At 39.0% G+C, this 22,920-nt stretch overlaps 1 protein-coding gene across 21 annotated transcripts in view; it reads right to left on the reverse strand.

Annotated features, from left to right (window-relative positions):
- Positions 1-22,086, reverse strand: part of PCM1 (pericentriolar material 1) — an 89,517-nt gene extending 67,431 nt beyond the window's left edge. For 6 of the 21 annotated variants that reach the window (XM_070781584.1, XM_070781577.1, XM_070781576.1 and 3 more), the window contains exons 1-8: positions 21,691-22,080; positions 19,716-19,786; positions 9,194-9,311; positions 6,736-6,981; positions 5,466-5,735; positions 4,369-4,539; positions 4,070-4,186; positions 2,367-2,555 (exon numbers count right to left, since the gene is read on the reverse strand). In XM_070781584.1, the coding sequence (XP_070637685.1) occupies positions 2,367-2,555; positions 4,070-4,186; positions 4,369-4,539; positions 5,466-5,735; positions 6,736-6,981; positions 9,194-9,289 (1,089 nt within the window). In that variant the 5' untranslated portion in view covers positions 9,290-9,311; positions 19,716-19,786; positions 21,691-22,080. Of the gene's footprint in view, positions 1-2,366; positions 2,556-4,069; positions 4,187-4,368; positions 4,540-5,465; positions 5,736-6,735; positions 6,982-9,193; positions 9,312-19,715; positions 19,787-21,690 lie in introns of all 21 variants that reach the window. The other 15 variants (XM_070781583.1, XM_070781580.1, XM_070781574.1 and 12 more) reach the window with 11 other exon arrangements.
- Between the last annotated feature and the right edge of the window lie 834 nt (positions 22,087-22,920).

A 22,920-nucleotide genomic window follows, 5' to 3' on the forward strand; every position in this document is an offset into this window, starting at 1 on the left:
CAAACATAATGCCTTAAGGAAAAAAGCTAGCAGATACTATGCTATAGTAATTGTCAACTCAAGTTCTGCTTGTTGCTATTCAAAGACTTCAGAAGAAAGGAACATTAAGTTCTAAAGGACATCTATTTTCCCCCCACTCACCTTTTCTTCTCCAATGCTACTAGTTTTAAAAATAACCAGCTACTTTACTCTTCTGTTGAATTGGGACACCTTTAGCTTAACATTTTATAGTAAGATCACTACGTTGTTGCTGTTTAGTGGCTAAGTCGCATCCAACTCTTTTGCGACTCCTTGGACTGTAGCCCGCCAGGCTCCTCTGTCTATGGGATTCTCCAGGCAAGAATACTGGAGTGGGTTACCATTTCCTTCTCCAGAGAATCTTCCCAATTGAGGGATCAAACCTCTGTCGCCTGCACTGGCAGGCACATTATTTACCTCTGAGCTACCAGGGAAGCTCAGCTGGTTTGAAACCATATCTTCAAAACCTTGTGGGAGCTGGGGTGGGACACCAAAATAACTAGAGGTTAAGCTCAGTCATTTTAATTTTTGGGGGGTCACTTTTGCTGCTGCTAAGTCACTTCAGTTGTGTCCGACTCTGTGTGACTCCATAGACGGCAGCCAACCAGGCTCCTCCATTCCTGGGATTCTCCAGGCAAGACTACTGGAGGGGGTTGCCATTTCCTTCTCCAATGCATGCATGCATGCTAAGTCGCTTCAGTCGTGTCCAACTCTGTGCGATCCCATGGACAGCAGCCCACCTGGCTCCTCTGTCCACAGGATTCTCCAGGCAAGAATACTGGAGTGGGTTGCCATTTCCTTCTCCAATGCATGAAAGTGAAAAGTGGAATTGAAGTCACTCAGTCGTGTCCGACTCTTTGTGACCCCGTGGACTGCAGCCTACCAGGCTCCTCTCTCCATGGGATTTCCCAGGCAAGAGTACTGGAGTGGGTTTCCAATGCCTTCTCCAAAGATAAAGACTAATCCTAGGTAATAAGCTAGTAATAAAACATACGAAATTGATCTTATTTATACTCAATTATTGGAGAAGGCAATGGCACCCCACTCCAGTACTCTTGCCTGGAAAATCCCATGGATGGAGGAGCCTGGTAGGCTGCAGTCTATGGGGTTGCTAGGAGTCAGACATGACTGAGCGACTTCACTTTCACTTTTCACTTTCATGCATTGGAGAGAAGGAAATGGCAACCCACTCCAGTGTTCTGGCCTGGAGAATCCCAGGGACGGGGGAGCCTGGTGGGCTGCCGTCTATGGGGTCGCACAGAGTCGGAGACGACTGAAGCAACGCAGCAGCAGCATACTCAATTATTAAAATAGTACTGTACTCTTGTCAAATGGATAGGAGCACTTTTACAAATGCTATTTTTTATTCAAACTGGTTTTTTTTTCTTTTTTTTTTTAATTTTATTTTATTTTTAAACTTTACATAATTGTATTAGTTTTGCCAAATATCAAAATGAATCCATCACAGGTATACATGTGCTCCCTATCCTGAACCCTCCTCCCTCCTCCCTCCCCATACCATCCCTCTGGGTCGTGCCAGTGCACTAGCCCCAAGCATCCAGTATCGTGCATCGAACCTGGACTGGCATCTCGTTTCATACATGATATTTTACATGTTTCAATGCCATTCTCCCAAATCTTCCCACCCTCTCCCTCTCCCACAGAGAAGTGGAGCTACACAAATGGTTGTCTTTAAACCCTTCCTGAATGTCTTGATGCAAGTCATGGAAAGTTTCTAAAGAAAGAACATTTAGAGCAAACACTGGAGGAAAAAAAGGAGCAAAAACATTAGGAAACAAGTCAACTGACTAATAAAATATTTTTCTAAAAAAAAAAAAGAAGGGAAGGGATTTCCAATGGGAAGAAAAAATATAAATCAAAAACACTATAAAAATATTTCATTCTTAAAAAAAAAAAAGGAACGCTAACAGCTTGCTCCATTTTTTCTCTTTAATAAATGACTAAGGAAATAAGACAAGATTTAAAAGGACCATTTTAATCCACAGACACAAATATCAGAAACAAAAGGCAACTAATGATTAGGGTTTAAGAATGTGTTATATTTTGAGCTCTCAATAGCAAAAAAAAAAAAAAAGGAAAATGGATTAAGTTTCAAGTCTTTTGTTAATGCAAATTAAAAACAGCTGCCACACATAGTCCACGGAGAGCAGAAAAGAAGAAAAACACTAAGGTATCTTTACTAATGCAAATTACTGTACAACTAACCATGTTAATAACATACAAATTTAAAAGTTACAGCAATAACAGAAAAGCAAATAAGCAAGAGGAAATATGAACAAAAGAGGTGCTCATTTAGAGGGTTCCCAAGTTAATATTATAAAGTATACCTTTGAGGGAAATCCACGTTTCCGGCTACATTTCCTATTAGGCCTCAGCTCCCTGTCATGCTGAGGAGGTCTGTCACCTTTCCCTTTTGGACTTGTAGTAACGTCAGTGTCTGAAACCTGTGCTTGTGAAGCTGAATTCCCTAGTTTGTCCTCAACGCACGGCCGAATTCTCAGACTAAAAGATGCCTCCTTTATTAAATAGTGTAGCATATTAATTTCTTAATACAAACTCCTGTTTAACATACAAGCCAGCCTTGTAAATAAATATAAAAATTCACCAATCCATGATTTAGAAAATTAATCCACCCTCTCCCCAAGTGGCAATAAAACTTTAGACTTTTAAATTCCCATAGACTAGACTATTGGCTTATTCTAAATAAGTATCATATCTTAGGCAATTTCCAAGCTATACAACAATCACTGAAGCATATTTTAACATTTATTGTATGTTACTGATTTCCAAAATGTCCTGATTTTATGCTATGAAAGAAAATCTCATCGTGGTGAACACTATATACACTACATATACAGATAAATTATTATAATCAATTATACCATTTCCCACCCCTCTCAAACACAATTCCTTTACACACATGCCCCCACCCTTCCATTTCTGCTGGAATGAAATGTGAGAGCCCCCACCCTTCCATTTCTGCTGGAATGAAATGTGAGAAAGAAATTATTCCCCACACCACTGTGAACAGAAAAACAATTTCCCCACAGTAGACTGCATTCTTCAACAACCATTTGGATCAAGCCCTCTGAGCACCTCCTGGTGAAAATAATGGAGAAAAAAAAATTCAAGTTTCCTCTTCGAATCAGGAAGGGCAGGATGAGAAAGGAGGCAGATAAGAAACTATGCAGGGCGATACTAAAAGGAAACAAACCCTCAGATTCTTAATGCTGACTAGAAATTTGGAACATACCTCAGAAACAAACGATACACATGGTCTATCCTTTCACAAGAAAGGCATTACTGACAACAGGGTTTCAAGTTTACTAACGCATGGTTATAGATGCAGTTGCTAAAATTAAAATGTTTACAAGTATACTAGTTTCATACTAACTTCTATGAAGTATATTTTACAAATCTTGCCTCAAAGTTCTGAAAATTTCTGGTTTTCCCGAAAGACAGTATTTTGATACATCTCATTTTGCAGAGTTAAAATTTATATACTTTTCTCACTAAATAAATCCCAAAGTAAATGCTAACCTGTCCCATTTTCAGCTCAGTTTACCAGCCGTCTGGTTTGGCTTCAGTTCTAGGCTAGCCTGACAAATGAAAATCCTAACAGCCTTCAAACGGGTCCTCAGTGGCAGAGAAACTTGGGAGGCTTTTCCAAAAGACAGTATGCCAAGCAATGACACAGTCCTCATAACTAGTACATCTACAAAGAATTTTAACTCTCCCAGTGCCTCTTAAAATGAGCAAAGCTGTGCTTAACGATACAAATGAGGAAACCCAGGTTTTTGCAAGCTGAAGACCAGAAATTAATCAACCATTAAAACTACTTTTAATGTTAATAAATAAAACTTTTAAATTTCCATGTTCAAAAAGAATATATACAGCATTAACAATCTGAGGGTTTCTTCCCTGAGATAAATTTTTCATTAAGGAATGCCTACGAAAGTATTATTGTGAAAAATAAGGGGAAAGTTTTTATCTTCATTTCCAGCACTTTAATTACTAAAAAGCCGCTTACCGTGGCATCTGAAGCCTCAGACCGCACATCTATGTTTATCGATGTGCTCTCAGCTACAGAACCAGATCCCACAGCTGAATCTATAGTCCGAACATCCTCCTCCTCATTTTCTCTAGCCTGAAATATTTTAGTGGTATAAATCATACAACTATTAAAAAGGGCAATAAAATGTTACAAGGGATGGCACGATTTTTTAAATATATTAACACCTCTGGGGTGGCAATCAGAATGTTATCACCATAGGTACACACTAATGTACTACAAAAATCAGTACATTAAGTAAAAGGTTCAAAACTTACAAGAATCTTCTGGAGAAATTTCATATATGACTTTTCTTGTTCTTTAAGGTGATCTATTAGATGAGTGAGGCGCTCAACATTAGCAGATCTTTCATTTTTCTCTACAAGGTCTTCCCGCATGGAACTAGCTTTAGTAATATACTCACGAATCTGAACAAGCCTGCTTACAATCTGCAGGGGAAATATTAGGGGGGTGGGGGAAGGACATGAAAATAAACAGGATGTGAAAATGAGCATATTTTATTGAACAGAAACAATTTTACAGATTTTAATTTCAAATAACCAAAGATACTTCTAAGTTTATTGCATGAATTCATACATGCCAAAGATCTGAACCAAATTTACAATTTAATCAAAACTTAATAGGCAATACTAACAACTCCAATTTCCATTAATTTCAAAATTAGTTTTAATTTACATTACTTGAAAACTTCACTTTATAAAACTGCATATTAAACTATTATTTATATAAATTCTTCTAGTGTTTATATTTCTTTATAAATTTTAAAAATTAAAATACTTTAAAAACAGAATTATCTTTTCAAATGAATTATATAACCATTTAAAGAAATTTCTACAACAATCTATTAATCACATTACTCCAACTTCTCTTTACTAAAAATTAACAATACAGCACTTTACAGGTGAACAGAAAGTCTTAATTTACCTGACTATGCCACTTCTAAAATCATTTTTGTAAAAATAAATTTACACAGTTTCTAATAAACCTGACAGGATTAATGAGCAAAAGTTAAGGAAGTACTATGCATGCAAGGTAAGTAGCTTCAGTCATGTCAACTCTTTGCAACCCTATGGACTGTAGCCCACCAGACTCCTCTTGTCCAAGGTATTCTACAGGCAAGAACACTGGAGTGGGTTGCCATGCCCTCTTCTAGGCAATCTTTCCGACCCAGGGATCAAACCCTTGTCTTTTATGACTCCTGCACTGGCAGGTGGATTCTTCACCACTAGTGCCACATGGGAAACCTGGGAAGTACTTTCATTCTACCTAACTGAAATTCCTATGTGTATTTTTTAAAATCTTCATGCTTCTAATCTGAGGTTTATGAAAGCAAAGAGTAAAAGAAATATATCACCTGGCTGCTCTCCATTGCAGGTTCTCCTCTTCCATCTTCTTCAGAGACTTGACAGTTTTGCAAAAGGTCATTACTTAAAGCAGAAGCAAACAACTCTTTACACTGTGCTGATCCAATCATTTCTCTCTTTTGAGGACTTACAGTGGCATCTTTGCTCTTGTTAGTATTAATCTGCATAGGCAAAAAGTTGAAGGGCTTTCGGTTCTCACTAAGCTGACGTTTGTTGTTAGCAGCTGTTGCTCTACCTTGAGAATCACTTCCAATGCTTCTCTATACATGAAAGAAAAACCAAATCCCACAAACATTAATCTTTCAAAATTAAAAAAAAATCCAATGTTCTTAGCTTCACCATCAGACATTGATTCAGGAGGTATATAAAAAAGATCTGTCATAAGATTCAGAGCAGCTTCAGACCTACAAAATTATTTTAGAAAAATACCAAATTCAATTATCACGTCCTATTCCTCATTCTGTCAGAGACAACTGAAATGATGACTATGAGCAAGATTGGTCTAAATAAAGTACGATTATGAACCATATTTATAACTCAAATTGCTAGTCATACTTGATCACAGAATATAACATAGGCTTTGGACCTAATGAATCAACGTTAAATAATACAAACATTAACATAAAGATGTGTCAACGTGAAGCACTGTCTGATAAATTATTCAACTTAGTGCCCAGCATACAGTAACTGTTCAATAATTGATACAAAGGTGACTAAATGATATATGATCATCACCGTCATCATACCAGACTAGAATCTATCTTTATGCATATTTAGAGAAACTTTATCAAGTACAGATCAGACAATAAAATGTGAAGAGTTCATTTTCATTTCTACTTGCTTTAGTTCTAAACTTGACTTTGGTGATTATAAACACAAATAACAGTTTTATTCTAAACTTGAGGTAACAGCACATTCCACACTTAGCCAATGATAAATATTCTAAAGTGGATCTTCTCTTTTGCTTAACAGCTATCTTACCCAGTTAGTAGCATGCAAATTTTAGTTTCAAAATGAAATCATTTAAGTCAGCCAAACACTGTAATAATAAAGTTCTGAAAAACCTGTCCTCAGCAAGTTTAGAAATAAGGACTTTGCCGCCTTCCAAAGAACACAGTACCATCACCACTGATTAACATTCTTTCCATATACACAGAAGCCAAGAAAAAGAAGTAAACAGTTCAATTTCATTAAGACAAATGATTTATCTATGCAAGTACTTTCCACAGTCATAACTTGATTTGTAAAATATTTACAAACCTGATCTAAATCACTGAAGTTTATCCGCTGTTTGAGTTTTTCTAGTTCTGCCTGCTCAGGAACAGACATCTGAGTCATGTATCTACTATGTGGAAACGTCAGTGAAGTCTTTGTTCTTCGTCTTCCAACTCCTGGCGATGACTCCGGAGAAATATCATTAGTTACCCTTTTATCACTTTCTACACCAAATTTTCTCTTATTCTTTTCTGATGACCTATTTGCCTTCTTCTGCTGGCTGCCCCAATCCTTTAAAAAAGTAAAGGCAAATGTTAATCTGGCCTCTATCAAATCAGGAAAATACTTTGGTATGCTTTAAAATTTTGGGTCTTAAAGTTAGAAATGACAAAACATTTTTCACATAAATACACAGTCTTAGAGACAATAACTTACCTGTATTAGCCCATTTTCCCTCTACTACACATAGCCTAAATTTTAAACTGTGCTGAAATTATTGTAATTATTCAGAAAATAACTACTTCCCTATCACAAATCATTAACAAATACCCAACCTCTAACCCTAGCATCAGTCTAAATGTTTTCAGAAGCATTTTAAAAAATGGTTCCTTACTATTTATAAACTGATTAGTGAAATAAAATTATAGATATCTTCACTGGTCTCCTTTAAAGTCAACATGTATAGGTAGACAGATGAGGAATCAACCTGTGTTCTAAAGCAGTTACTGTTATATGAAGAAATGCTCCACTGTGTGACCCTAGGCAACTTAACGTTCATAAATCTGTTTCCTAATCTCTAAAATAGTGTTACCTTTAAAATAACATATATAAAACATCCAGCACAGTGCCTAGCATGTAGTAAGCAATAGATGTTAATAATAATAATGTTATTATTATTTTCTATAGGCAACAACAATGTACTACATGATAAGGTCTTATATGAAATGATAAAAAAATATGGCAGAAAGCGAAGAAGAACTAAAGAGCCTCTTGATGAAAGTGAAAGAGGAGAGTGAAAAAGTTGGTTTAAAGCTCAACATGGCATCTGGTCCCATCACTTCATGGCAAATAGTTGGGGAAACAGTGCAAATGGTGACAAACTTTATTTTGGGGGGCTCCAAAATCACTGCAGATGGTGACTGCAGCCATGAAATTGAAAGACGCTTACTCCTTGGAACGAAAGTTATGACCAACCTAGACAGCATATTATAAAGCAGAGACATTACTTTGCCAACAAAGGTCTGTCTAGTCAAGGCAGTTTTTCCAGTGGTCATGTATGGATGCGAGAGTTGGACTATAAAGAAAGCTGAGCACCGAAGAATTGATGCTTTTGAACTGTGGTGTTGGAGAAGACTCCTGAAAGTCCCTGGGACTGCAAGGAGATCCAACCAGTCCATCCTAAAGGAAATCCGTCCTGAATATTCATTGGAAGGACTGATGCTGAAGCTGAAACTCCAATACCTTAGCCACCTGGTGGGAAGAACTGACTCATTTGAAAAGACCCTGATGCTGGGAAAGATTGAGGGCAGGAGGAGAAGGGGACGATAGAGGATGAGATGGTTGGATGGCATCACCGATTCAATGGACATGAGCTTGAGTAAACTCCGGGAGTTGGTGATGGACAAGGAGGCCTGGCGTGCTGCAGTCCATAGGGTCGCAAAAAGTCTGACACGACTGAGCGACTGAACTGAACTGAACGTTTTACCAGAAAATATGTTTATTTACTTAGCTATACTCACATAACACATTCAAAAGTTCTGTAAATTCCCACCTTATCCATATTGGAAGAATATTTTAGTTTTACTTTACTAACACCTTTTAGAATATTTTTCACTTTTGTAACAAAACTTCCTTCTCTATACACTGTCCCTCCAGCCCAATTCACATGTGGATGTTCCTGCCAACCTCCTGTTCTACTTACCCCACCCAATCTTGGCCACAGGTGACTGGAAAAGAGATGCATACCTAACACAAGTTAGGATAATCATACTTTAAAATTTCAAATTGGAACTAACAGATAACTAGTCAGTCTATATAACAGCAGCCATAACTGAAAACTGTAGAATGAAGGAGCAGCCACAGTATATCACGTGGACAAGACGAGAGAGAAAACTGGTCTGTGAAATTAAAGTTGGGTCTAGTAGAGGCACTCAGAAGCAAAGAGTTAGTGAAGTGAAAAAGTAATTCTTGACAACTTCCTGACTGCTTTTTCTATTTCCTTCCTAAAACCCAGCTATATTCCTTTAACTTATTTTCCATAAAACATCTTTATATTCTTATAATAAATCTCTTTTCAGTTTAAGCTAACTCAAGTTGATACATTAACCTGCAAAGAAAAATGTCTTCAACTAATATGGCAAACAGCCCCGGGTCGTTTACTATACTGGCCAGCAAGAAAACTGTGTCTACATAGTTTCAGTGAGCGTGACTTGGCTAAGTCAGGGGAAAACTGCATTTTAATGTCAGTAGCCAACAACACACCATCAATAATAAGATATCTTACCATGTTGTTGAGTCGGTCATCAACACTCTCATTGCTCCAGTTTGGTAAATCCTGATCATTCACACCTTCTTCAAAAGGAGCTCCTCCTGTGGCCATACTGGCTTTTACAATTAATCTTCTGCAAAACAAGTGAAGACTAAACTTTTTAACACATAAAAACAAACTGTAATATTTAAATCATTCCATGAAGCTCAGCAATAAAAACAAGTATCAAAAAAGTTGATTTTATGAAATCAAAGAGGCATCATCAACCACACACAAAATGATTTAGCTGCCACAGGCATAGTATGTTTAGCATGCATTAAGTAGCTGAAGTGACGGGGAGGGGAAGGAAAAAACCTTGGAATATCCACTCTTTCTGCAGGCTTGCATCCTTTAAGGTTACTCAATTTATCTGATACAATCCAAAAAGGTAAAGAGTAGGAAAAAGTTACTGGATGGAAATGACATCACTTATAATAGTGACAAAAAGTAAAATTATCTAGGAATAATATAATTTTGCCCTATGTAGTAAAGACACATTATTTTTTAAGTCGAAGTATAGTTGATTTACAATGTTGTGCTTATTTCTGCTGTACAGCAAAGTGATTCAGTTAAACACATACAAGAAGCACTATTAAACTCTATAAAACAATGCAAGAGAAAATGTGAATAAGTGCAAAAACATACTATCTCCCTTGATGAGAAGACTAAACATTTTTTCTGAATTTATAGACTTAATTAAATACCCACTGGGATTCTTGGAATTTGACAGAACAATTCTAAAAACAATCTGGAAGAACAAACAAGCTAGAAAAAAATTACCTGAAAAATAAAAGAAAAAGTTGCTGTAGTGGTCAAGAGAGCAGAAAATTAATCCCAAGATATTAAACCACATTAAGTATCTATATGGTTCAATAAGCACCACTCAAAAAGAAAATCCTCAAATACACCCAATTCAAAAAATTTAATGACAAAAATTAACTATAGCTAACATCAATTTTGTTCACTATATGCCAAGTGCTAATGCTAAACATTTTATGTTTATCATTTAACCTTTGCAATAATTGAGTGGTAAGTCAAGTCAAGTTGTCACTCAGTCATGTTTGACTCTTGCGACCCCATGAACTGCAGCCCGCAAGGTTCCTCTGTCCACAGGATTCTCCACATGGGACAATTTGCTAACAATGTTGAAAAAAGTTTATTTAAAGCTTTAACAGACTTCCTAAACTAGGATTCATCACCTTAAACACAAAACACAGAAAAATTATTTCAGTGACTATTTTCTCAATTCTCCCAAGGATGGTACATACCCAGTACCATTCCAGACACACAGAAGAATTCATAGTAAACAACAGATGCCTTACAGTGTTAGAGCTTAATTCCCCTCAGATGAAAAAGACTGCCTTACACCATAAACCAAGATACTATCCAGTAGATTAAAAATAGATGAATAAGATTAAAGAGTCAAATAAAAGACAAGAAAAAAGAACGAGCTTTAAAAATAGAGATTTTTACCAATTTGGAATGTGGAAATAAAAACGAATATGTTCAACCAATTTTACTCACACACAAGTGAATCCTATGTATACTGAGAATAAATAGTAAATGACAAGCTGGGAAAAAAATCTGAAAGAAATATGAAGTATATAATTAGTATCTTTACTATATTAAAAAATGCTTGCATGAAAGCAGTTGTTGGTTACAGGGTAGGAATGTGATTTTTGCTCTTTACCTTATATATTTTCCGCAATATTTTACAACATTTTTTATACCAGAAATATATTTAAGAACTTTGCAAAATAACTGATACTCATAAAGAGGTATGTCCAGTGAACTGACTCATTTAAACGAAACATTTTACAACTACCTTTTTCTAAGATGCACTGATGTAATTTGTAATATTAAAGAACAGGAGCTCAAAAAAATACATAAGCAATAGAGGTGAAAACAATACCTAACATTACAAAAAGCAATTTATCTTAAAGTGGAGATTAGAAGAGAAATTGCTATAATATTTAAGTAAAAACTCTTACCAATTTTTTGGTAAAATACAGTATGTTGCATTTTCTATCAGTAGAGTAATAATAAAGTAAGTTTACTTTAAGATAAATTAAAAATATATTCAAAGAGATGTTTTATACTCATTTTTTTATTATAATGAATTCCTCCTAAAATGAGCTTTTCCTAAGGATCTAGTGATAAGCTAAGGACTTTGAACACAGGTTTCTAAAACAACTTAAAACATATATTAAAATTAGTCTGGAGAAAATAGGTCAACTATTTCTTAAAAATCATTTTTAAAGACCATTTACTAAATAAAAGTCTACAAAGTTTATAAACAACTTTGTCTAGTTGTGATTGACGTAAGATGATATTGAGTATTTATAACTCAGTACTAATGATACCAAATGGTTGAGAAGGCATACTCCTACAGAAGTAAAATTATCAGCATGAAGCTAATGAAGTGAAAACAAAGGCAAGTCATTTCTTTCTTATGTCAACCTCTTTAACCTCTTCCCAAAGTCACCTTTAAAACTACTGATATCTACCCTCTAAATTGTATTCTGTAAACACATTAATATAATGTATAGTTTTTGATTATATTATGCTTCAGCAATATTTGAACCGTGAACTTCCTGATGTTCAAGCTGGTTTTAGAAAAGGCAGAGGAACCAGAGATCAAATTGCCAACATCCACTGGATCATGGAAAAAGAAAGAGTTCCAGAAAAACATCTATTTCTGCTTTATTGACTATGCCAAAGCCTTTGACTGTGTGGATCACAATAAACTGTGGAAAATTCTGAAAGAGATGGGAATACCAGACCACCTGATCTGCCTCTTGAGAAATTTGTATGCAGGTCAGGAAGCAACAGTTAGAACCGGACATGGAACAAGAGACTGGTTCCAAATAGGAAAAGGAGTACATCAAGGCTGTATATTGTCACCCTGCTTATTTAACTTATATGCAGAGTACATCATGAGAAACGCTGGACTGGAAGAAACACAAGCTGGAATCAAGATTGCCGGGAGAAATATCAATAACCTCAGATATGCAGCTGATACCACCCTTATGGCAGAAAGTGAAGAGGAACTCAAAAGCCTCTTGATGAAAGTGAAAGTGGAGAGTGAAAAAGTTGGCTTAAAGCTCAACATTCAGAAAACAAAGATTATGGCATCCGGTCCCATCACTTCACGGGAAATAGATGGGGAAACAGTGTCAGACTTTATTTTTCTGGGCTCCAGAATCACTACAGATGGTGACTGCAGCCATGAAATTAAAAGACGCTTACTCCTTGGAAGGAAAGTTATGAACAACCTAGATAGCATATTCAAAAGCAGAGACATTACTTTGCCAACAAAGGTTCGTCTAGTCAAGGCTATGGTTTTTCCTGTGGTCATGTATGGATGTGAGAGTTGGACTGTGAAGAAGGCTGAGCCCAGAAGAATTGATGCTTTTGAAATGTGGTGTTGGAGAAGACTCTTGAGAGTCCCTTGGACTGCAAGGAGATCCAACCAGTCCATTCTGAAGGAGATCAGCCCTGGGATTTCTTTGGAAGGAATGATGTTAAAGCTGAAACTCCAGTACTTTGGCCACCTGATGCGAAGAGTTGACTCATTGGAAAAGACTCTGATGCTGGGAGGGATTGGGGGTAGGAGGAGAAGGGGACGACAGAGGATGAGATGGCTGGATGGCATCACTGACTCGATGGACGTGAGTCTGAGTGAACTCTGGGAGTTGGTGATGGACAGGGAGGCCTGGCGTGCTTCGATTCATGGGGTTGCAAAGAGTCGGACACGACTGAGCGACTAATTTGATCTGATCTGATCTCTGATTTGTATAGAAAGACTTTTAATAATCAAAACACTAGGTATGCAAGAGAAGAGGACCAATGCAAGGAAGATTTTGATGGCGGAATCAATATGGCTTCAATAATCCAACTTCAATAATGAAGTTGGAGATGAGGCAGGGAGAAAGGAGTTAACGGGTGACCCCTGGGTTTCTAGCTTGAAAACAGGGTATATGATGATACATTCAAAGTAATTTGAAAAGAAACACATTTCTGTTAATGAAACAAAAGGATGAGCTCAGTTTTAGAGACGTTTGAGATATCTATTCCATGCCCAATTAAATTTGTCCAGTGGGCAAACAGCCATCTCTCAGCAGTGAAATCTAGCCTACAGAGATGTGCGAATCATCAATAAGAGAATGAAAAGTGGAACAGAAGGCTCATGGAGAAGATAAAGAGTAAGAGAAGACTAAACCTTGAAGGACATAGATATTTAAAAAAGAAAGGAAAAGAACACGCAGAAGGTACAGAAAGACAGGAGGGAAACCAAAACTAGAAGAATGTGCTAGCAAGAGGGAGAAGTGTGTACAGAAGGAGGGTATGATAAGAATGCCAAGTATTACTTTATCATATACACAAACTAGTGAGAAGTGTACATCTGGATTCAGCAACAAGGTTACTGGCAACCTTGGTAAAAATCAATTCCGTAACTGAAATGCATTTATTGATGGTGAAGAGCAAAAACTAAAGGAAGTCATTAGGTGATTTTTTTCAAAAAACCATTCTGTGATGCAAAGCAGCCAGAGAAGGTCAGGTAGAAAGATTCCTTAAAATGGAGGCATCTTACATATGGTAATGCACATGTTTCAATGCTACTCTCTCATATCACCCTCTCCTTTCTCCCACTGTATCCAAAAGTCGGTGTTTCCTGTGCTGCTGCTGCTAATTCACCTCAGTCGTGTCCGACTCTGTGCGACCCCATAGACGGCAGCCCACCAGGCGCCCCCGTCCCTAGGATTCTCTAGGCAAGAACACTGGAGTGGGTTTGCCATTTCCTTCTCCAATGCATGAACGTGAAAGGTCAAAGTGAAGTCACTCAGTTGTGTCCGATTCTTAGCAACTTTGCTGCCCTGCAAATAGGATCATCAGTATTATCTTTCTAGATTCCATATATACACATTAATATATGATATTTGTCTTTCTCTTTTTGACTTACTTCACTCTGTATAATAGACTCTAGGTTTGTCCACCTCAGTATAACTGACTCAAATGCATTCTGTATGACCCAGGGAACCCAAAGTTGGTGCTCTGTGACAGCCTAGAGGGGTGGGAGGGGACATATGTATACCAATGGCTGATTCATACTGATGTATGGCAGAAACCAACACAATATTGTAATTATCTTCCAATTAAAAATAAAATTTAAAAAAATATTAATAAAACTGATAAATATATATCTAACCAGGGGGCAAAGAGGGAGGTATCTTGAGTACATTTAAAATTTGTCAGGATAGTGCTCACAGAGGGAGACAAAGATGCAAACTGTGTGTGGTCTCTGAAAAACTGGGAAGGACTGGGATCTAGGGCTTAAGAAACATGATTAGCATTAGATAGGCAAAAGAATATCTCTTTCACTGAAATGAAAGCAAGAAAGGATAGAATTGGATACAGGCTAGTTAGCAGAACTGGTGGTAGGAAGCTGAAAGAGTCTGTTAATTACCATGAAGTAAAACCGACTGCTCGTTAAATATGTGAGGGTAAGATGACAGTGTCTGAGAGGCTGGGGAAGAGTGACGGAGAGTGAATAAGCAGCACTCAGGACTCAGATGAGAGCAGAGAACATTCACTGTTAGCACTAATGTAACACTAATCTGCAGTTTCCATTTTTTTTCCCAGAAGTGCTCATCAGCCTTGATATAAAGCAGTGGATTCCACTGAATCCGTCCAAGGTTGGGATTTTGCCAGGCAGGTTTAATAGAAAAACAATGAGATGGGAAAGCTGAAGCCACTGGAAAATAATTAGCACAAGTGATGGATGATCGTGTGTGAAGCAGAATGGAGATAAAATTCTTTTACTTCAAACAAGCACTTTCATCCACCCTATGACCTACTAAAGTAAGTTGAAAGTATTATTTATAAGTTTCATTTTGCTATTTTTGACAGTCTTATTTGGTTTCCTCATCTTACAAGGATATGAAATGCAAAAATACCATGGCAATTTACAAGGTACTTTCAGTGACTGATCTTTCTGAAGAAAATCCTGTTGTAGGAGTCTTACTTAAGTATTACAGATATCTAAGTAGAATATCACAGTATTAATTACCATGAAAATACCCAAGACTGATTAAAGTTACCTTTGAAATAAAAATACAAACAAATTAATCAAGAAAAGAAAAAAATTATTTTTCCTAAAATCTTTAAAATTCAGATATTATTTCTCAAATGATATTAAATGACTCATAAGTGTCTTTGGAAATATCTTACATCTCAACTGACAGTTGTAAACCAAGGTTTTAGAAATTCTCATCAAAATAAAGGATTTTCCTGTTTGCTCAGGGGTAAAGAATTCACCTGCCAATGCAAGAGACGCAGATTTGATCCCTGGGTTGGGATGATTCCCTGGAGGAGGGCATGGCAACCCACTCCAATATCCTTGCCTGGAGAATCCCATGGATAGAGGGGCCTGGCAGGCTATAATCCATGGGGTAGAAAAGAGTCAGATGCAACTAAGCACATCCAAATAAAATATTATAGACAGTATATATATATATATATGTATATATATATATATATTTTTAATATTTGCTTAGAGTCACAAAATAACCAGAGCTGGTATCTTATATTATCTGCACAAGTTTTCTAAAGGTTGAATTAGCTGGGCTATTTCTTTTACTAATTATATAAGGAAATATCCAGTATACTCTTTTGAAAGCCTTAACATAGTGCACAACTACACTAAGCACGTTCAATGGAAACTGAGAAGAAAACGTGTACGTTTCTGGCACTATGTGTTGTTTAGTTTCATTTGAGGAATTTCTCAATTTCTTCTCTATACCTAAAAACCATACAGATCTTTTGCATAGTTCTTTGAGTTTGACACTTACTAAAAATTTCAGTAATTTTTTTTAGAACTTAAGGTATCTCTTTATAATTACCCTCTTTAAAAAAAAACAAAAGCTCTTTAGGTATTGGGGGAAAGAGGATGAATAGACTGCCATACAACACTCAATTGGAATCAACAAAAATTTGATTAGACCTCACCATGTACCAAGTACTGTACTGGGTCTATCTTACGATACAGTTACTCTGTGTAGAATGTTTCCACACCAAGAAAATTTAATATATCCTCGTTCTCTATAAAAGCAAATGAGAACCCTGAGGTCAACTAAATTCAGGTTGTTAAAACCTCTCTCTACAGCTTATATTTGAAATCTGTCACTTCCTTGTCATTGATACCTCCCTAGGCAAATCTATACATCCTGCTATAACCAATCCCAATCTTCAATGCCATTCCATCCCATACTCTGTACTGATAACAGCTCTTCCTGTGATTCCTTTCCACTGGACCATTACAAACTCACTCCCTATTATACATCCTCGATCTATTCCCAAACATTCCTTCTACTTCTTTGGCTTCAATAAAATCCTAAACCACTCTGAAAGCACTATTTCCTTAGAAATCCTTTCTAGAAGATGTTACTCTTCCTAGTCTCTCAGATTCATGGGGAAAGAATATCATTTACAGACTATTCTTATTTAACAATGCTTAGCCTTCCTCTTTTGAACAAGTTAACCATCAAAAACACCACTCTCCCTATCTTGGGTACGATTTCCTACTGTTCACCCCAAGACCGTCTTACATTTTTAACTGGCTTGTGGTTTTCACTCTCCACGTCACTCTTTGCTTTCATGACCTGAACATCTGTAATGATTTTTTCTAAGACTCTGACCTCAGTTACAACATTCATCTCATCTGCTCTATTCTATTTCTACTCTGGACAGATAATTTGTTCAACATCCTACACTTCTGAAATACCACTTTTTGAACCTAAGTCCTTGCATCCTGCTTTGTCTCACCTGCTCATTCCTGCTGAACTTACCCCTTGGCCCTGCTCAATACCTCTTGTCCCTTGATCATTTCCCTTTCCAAGAATCCATTCGCTTCTTACTGTCTTACTTAACCCATGAATGCTACTTCCAAAAATGCCTTGATAGCATCCTTGGCCTCCTCATCAATTTGCCCATTTCATCAACTCAATTCTGCATAAACCTCATTTCTCATTCTTTCTGTTGGTACTCTCAAAACTGTCAAATAGTTAGAAAATGGCACTGACTGTGTCCACTACTAAGGTATACTACACATTGACACTTTCAAAATATAGGTTTACTCCTTGAGCTAAGGCACTTTATCTGTTTTGCTCACTGCTCTATCTCTAGTACTTTGCAGCCATGAAGTCACACATTGTATGCACTCAGTTAAATGTGTAAGATGAATGTACTGCTATGTTATCATGTTACCCTTTTCTGGCTTCTTAATAAATTCCCTAGTGTGATTACTCTGAACACTCTATGTTTTCCAAATCTCATACACATTTACCTCTTTTCCAACAAATGGCCAAATCTCCTATTGAGAAAACCAAGATCTTTTAAAGCAAGTTTAACTCAACTGCTTTGTATTTTTATTCTATTTTACCCATCTTTGCTAAAGTGTTAAAAGGAAAATTATTTGTGACTGATTTTACAACTTTTTATTTTACCAAATACTCCAGTGTTAAAGGCTCTGAAACACAGATTCATATCTGACATTTCCTCTGAGTTCTATTTTTCTTGTCTTATTCTATTATAGTCTTTCAACTAACAGAAAAAGATACCAAGAAGTACAATTAAGATATAAATCAATGGCCAGTCTATATTCTTATGATAACCTATTGCATAAGTGTGTTGAAGATGTGTCTGCTTTGCTAGAAAGCAAGGATATATTCATCTTATTTTGAGAATTAGGCTGTCTTTAAAATTTTAACAGGAGAACTAAATTTTCTGAAATCTTTAAAAGAGAGTAATTATGGAATCAAGATTGCCGGGAGAAATATCAATAACCTCAGATATGCAGATGACACCACCCTTATGGCAGAAAGTGAAGAGGAACTCAAAAGCCTCTTGATGAAAGTGAAAGTGGAGAGTGAAAAAGTTGGCTTAAAGCTCAACATTCAGAAAACGAAGATCATGGCATCCGGTCCCATCATTTCATGGGGAATAGATGGGGAAACAGTGGAAACAGTGTCAGACTTTATTTTTGGGGGCTCCAAAATCACTACAGATGGTGACCGCAGCCATGAAATTAAAAGACGCTTACTCCTTGGAAGCAAAGTTATGACCAACCTAGATAGCATATTCAAAAGCAGAGACATTACTTTGCCAACAAAGGTTCATCTAGTCAAGGCTATGGTTTTTCCTGTGGTCATGTATGGATGTGAGAGTTGGACCGTGAAGAAGGCTGAGCGCCGAAGAATTGATGCTTTTCAACTGTGGTGTTGGAGAACACTCTTGAGAGTCCCTTGGACTGCAAGGAGATCCAACCAGTCCATTCTGAAGGAGATCAGCCCTGGGATTTCTTTGGAAGGAATGATGTTAAAGCTGAAATTCCAGTACTTTGGCCACCTGATGCGAAGAGTTGACTCATTGGAAAAGACTCTGATGCTGGGAGGGATTGGGGGCAGGAGGAGAAGGGGACGACAGAGGATGAGATGGCTGGATGGCATCACTGACTCAATGGACGTGAGTCTGAGTGAACTCTGGGAGTTGGTGATGGACAGGGAGGCCTGGCGTGCTGTGATTCATGGGGTCGCAAAGAGTCGGACACGACTGAGCGACTGATCTGATCTGATAGCTAAAATGGTTCTAACAAAAATTTCTTCTAATCCTTATCCTCTAGTCATTTAATTTCTAAATTGTCCTTAACAAACAATTTCTTAACTTTCCCTCAGTGAACTTACATTGACTTCTTCCTGCTGGTCAGAGAGTATCTTTAGGTAACCAGCATTTGAGAATGCCCTGTGTATAGAAACTAAAGTTTAAAGTAAGTTTAGACAACTGCAACTAACAAACTTCAATCAACAGTATACATAATAAGCTCAAAAAGTAAAGGAGCTTGTGAATAAAAAATAAAAACAGCCAATTAATAGAAAAGTTGTACCGGATGACTTAAATGAATTGGGAACAAGAGGCTATCCAAATAGTTGCTACAGGAAACATTCTCTATTATTTCTGTCATAACAATGTCTGAAATTCTATTTGAGAGGAGGGAAGGAAAGAAAGAAGGGAAGAAGGAAGACTGTTGTTACAAAAGAAGAATAAACAGGCAAACATGAGTTCACTCACACTCTGTAAATTGTTTCCCATCTTTGTTAATAGCATTTGTCATGATAAAACCAATAAACTCATATTCTTTCCCCAAAAAAAAAAAAAAAAAATTCAAACTCAAATGAGCAGATGAAGAAACTGTGAAGACAAAGACATTTTAAAAAGTATTACATAAACTATTGTAGCATTTAATAATTATGAATGACATGGCTCTTTTCAAAAAAAGTATGAAGACAGACCAAAGTGGCACAGTAAAAAGCAGGCCAAACAGGGCAGCAAACCGAGGCCGTTCGTTTACTACAGGCACTGGTACTTTATAACCGTATCCAGCATCAAGTCTTCTTCAAATAGGATACAAAAGCCAATAACATATACAGTGATGTCAAATTACCTGTTTAAAATCTAGTTTTCGTAGCTCAGAAACAGCTCCCTTCCTGCTTCACACTTCAAAGCTGTTGTGTGCTTATGATTTAAAAAAAAGAAAAAAAAATCATTTTAGCCCATTTCACTGTGATGTACAGAATATCAAATAGTATTTATAACCTGAAGTGTGCTCAGAAAATCAACAGAAAAGGAAAAATCCAATTAATCAATATTTTAAATTCAACGTCAACGTACTTTAATCCTTTAGGAAAACAAGGCGATAAACAGGTTTAAATCCTCCAAACCTGTTAAGAGCCTACCAAACAGCACTGTGATACCTTAATATCTACTTAGAATACAATGAACTACTAAGTCGTTTCAGTTGTGTCCGACTCTGTGCGACCCCACAGACGGCAGCCCACCAGGCTCCCCCATCCCTGGGGATTCTCCAGGCAAGAACACTGGAGTGGGCTGCCATTTCCTTCTCCAATGCACGAAAGTGAAAAGTGGAAGTGAAGTCGCTCAGTCGTGTCCGACTCTTAGCGACCCCATGGACTGCAGCCCACCAGGCTCCTCCGCCCATGGGATTTTCCAGGCAAGAGTAGTGGAGTGGGGTGCCATTGCCTTCTCCGAATACAATGAAATTATAATGTAAAAACACTATAATGCAATCATCACATAGATTTCTCCATGAAAGTTAAAATCCACGCAAAAGATTACTCTTTCAGATTGACCAAGTCATTAACTTCCTGTCACGCAAAACTATTCCAGAACTTTGCATCCCCGTTGATGAGAACATCTTTTTCTTTATTTAAAAGCTAGCTACTTCATTAAAAAATAACCCTGTCACTACAGAAACCAAGGTTTACATTTCAGTTCAAACACTCATAATTATAATGGTTTCTAGCGGCTCTATCTGGGAAGGTGTTAGGGAAAGAAAGAAGCAGGTGCACCCGAAGCTTTACACCACCTCCCACTCCAGTAACCAGAGAAATAGCACAAGGCGGAGTCTGGAAGGCAGTTATGGGGCGGGGGTGGAAGGGGCGCCCAGAAACCCCGCTTCTTCCAGCGTCAAAACACTATCCGTCACCCGTAGAGCCCCCGCCACAGACCTCGAATTGGTCCAAAAAAACAAAAAATTTTTTCAGATAGGATGAGCTCTAGAGGAATGAGACGCGGGGCTTAAAAGTTTGGAGGCCCCGCCTCCCCAGCGGGGCCTACGACCTAATCCCCAAACACTCGTTTCTGCAGAGCAAGCAACGTTCCTCGAATCCATTTGGCATTTATTATTTCCCCACCCGGGGCCCATCCAAACTGGACCTGCAGTAAGGGATGGCGAAGGGGCGCCGAGGGAGGGCGGAAGGAAGCGCGGTGAAATTAGCATTCGCCTCGCCAGTAGGAACCCCAAAGTCAGGAACGCCTCCCCCGGCCCTTCAGCTCTAAAAACGCCCGGGACGGCGTTAAGTCCTGCTGCTCACCGCCCAACCCCAAAGTCGCACCGCTCCTAACCCGCTCTTCTCCACTCCAAATTCTGGAGCTCGAGAGCCCCACGGAACAGAATTTGGGGGGTAGGGTAGAAGAGGCGCAGATTATGGCCCACTAAGGCCCCTTGCTATGGAAAACAAGACCCCCCCCGCCCTCCGCCCGCCAACCAAATCGTAGCCCCCACTCCGCTTCCTCCACTCGCGAAGGACATTCCTGGAGCGCCCGAGTCCCCAGGGCGGCCTCCTCCCCGGGGTCAGCAAGAGGGGCGGGGAGGCAACCAGGGGGTTCTGCAGTTGCCGACGCGTCCCTAGATGCTCACCCCGAGATTAGCATCGCTCGGTCTGGGGAAAGGGGCAATCGGCCCGCCCAGGGGACGGGAAGCAAGCAGCAAGGAGCCCCAGCAGAGGCGTGGGCCCGAGGCCAGGCTCTCCAGGGTCAAGTGTCCCAGGGCCGTTGCTCTCCCGCCCCGGCGCCGCGCTGCCCTCGGTTGCCAAGGGCTGGGAACGCGCAGGCATTACCTGTAAACGAAGCAGCCGCTCCTGCCAAAAGCGGAGTAGCGGTCAGCGCCCCCACGACCCGCCACCGGCAGCGGGCCGCCCTTAGAGACCGCAACAGGGAGAAGCCCCAAGTTCCCTGGCTGCTTAGGGCCCAATGGCCGCCTCGTCTACCTCAGCTCCTCAGCGCCAACCGCCGCAGCCACCGCCATCTTAGGATCTCATTGTGGTGGGAGAAGAGGGGCGGGGGGACTGCAGAGGGGGCAACGCGCCGGGAGACATGCGCCGTCTCCTCGGCAACGGCCGCGCGGGGGCGAAACTCGCCCCGGCGGGAGCCGCAGTGCGATCCGCGCGCTAGACCGGAGTCATGTGACCCGCTGGAGTCGGTGGTGTCACCTCTCGTTCCGGAGCCCGGTGTCGAGTCCACAAACGAACCACCAGAAACTACATATCCCAGAATGCCAGCTCGATCTCGGGTTACACGCTCCCGCTCGTTCGCCACGAGGGATGTGACTACGAATCCCAGCATGCTGTGCGCTTCCGGCTCCTCCACAAGGAAGGCGAGGCCTCTGAGGAAATGGTTGGAGACCTACTTTGGCAGATGGAAAACGAGAGGAGGCGCGATCTCGTTTTCCTTGGGGCGGGGGGTAGGGGCGGGATGGGTGCCAGCCCCTGAAAGTGCCGGAAGAAGAGAGACCAAAAACTGGGGTCTCTCTCCACCCATATGTGGGTCGGGAAAGGATGGAACCAAAAGGACCTTTACAATATGGGCCTAATTTTATACGCCTGAGGAGATAAACCCACGCAAGTTTAATAGTCGAAATCGTCCAGTTGGTCAGTGGGAGCATCATCAGTCAGTAATTAATACCAGCTTGAATTCATGCCCTGCTGGTCTTAGAAGAGCCGGATGATTTTCATCAAAATTGAATCTCAAGAAATGTTATCTGAAACCATAGTCTCTGAATTCCCTGTGTATGTACTCTCTTCTCTCATCAGCGACACTGTTAAGGTTAGTAATACATTGACAGGTTCTCTCGTAAACCCCCCAAATGCGGTAAAGTGATAGTTAAGGTCTTCGGTGTGGCTAACTGAAAGCTTTAAACACAGCTCAATTTTTCTTGAGTGCGAGAGCGTTTTATTTTTCGACAGTTTGCAGTTGCGGGATAGTTTTGTTTTAAGCAAAATAAGGGTAGGAGGAATGAAGAATACGCATCTGAGTTCCAAGAACAAATTGTTCTTAGTCACCAATAAAAA

The sequence above is a fragment of the Bos indicus genome, chromosome 27 (genome assembly GCF_029378745.1).
Source record: "Bos indicus isolate NIAB-ARS_2022 breed Sahiwal x Tharparkar chromosome 27, NIAB-ARS_B.indTharparkar_mat_pri_1.0, whole genome shotgun sequence".
NCBI classification, from domain to species: domain Eukaryota; kingdom Metazoa; phylum Chordata; class Mammalia; order Artiodactyla; family Bovidae; genus Bos; species Bos indicus.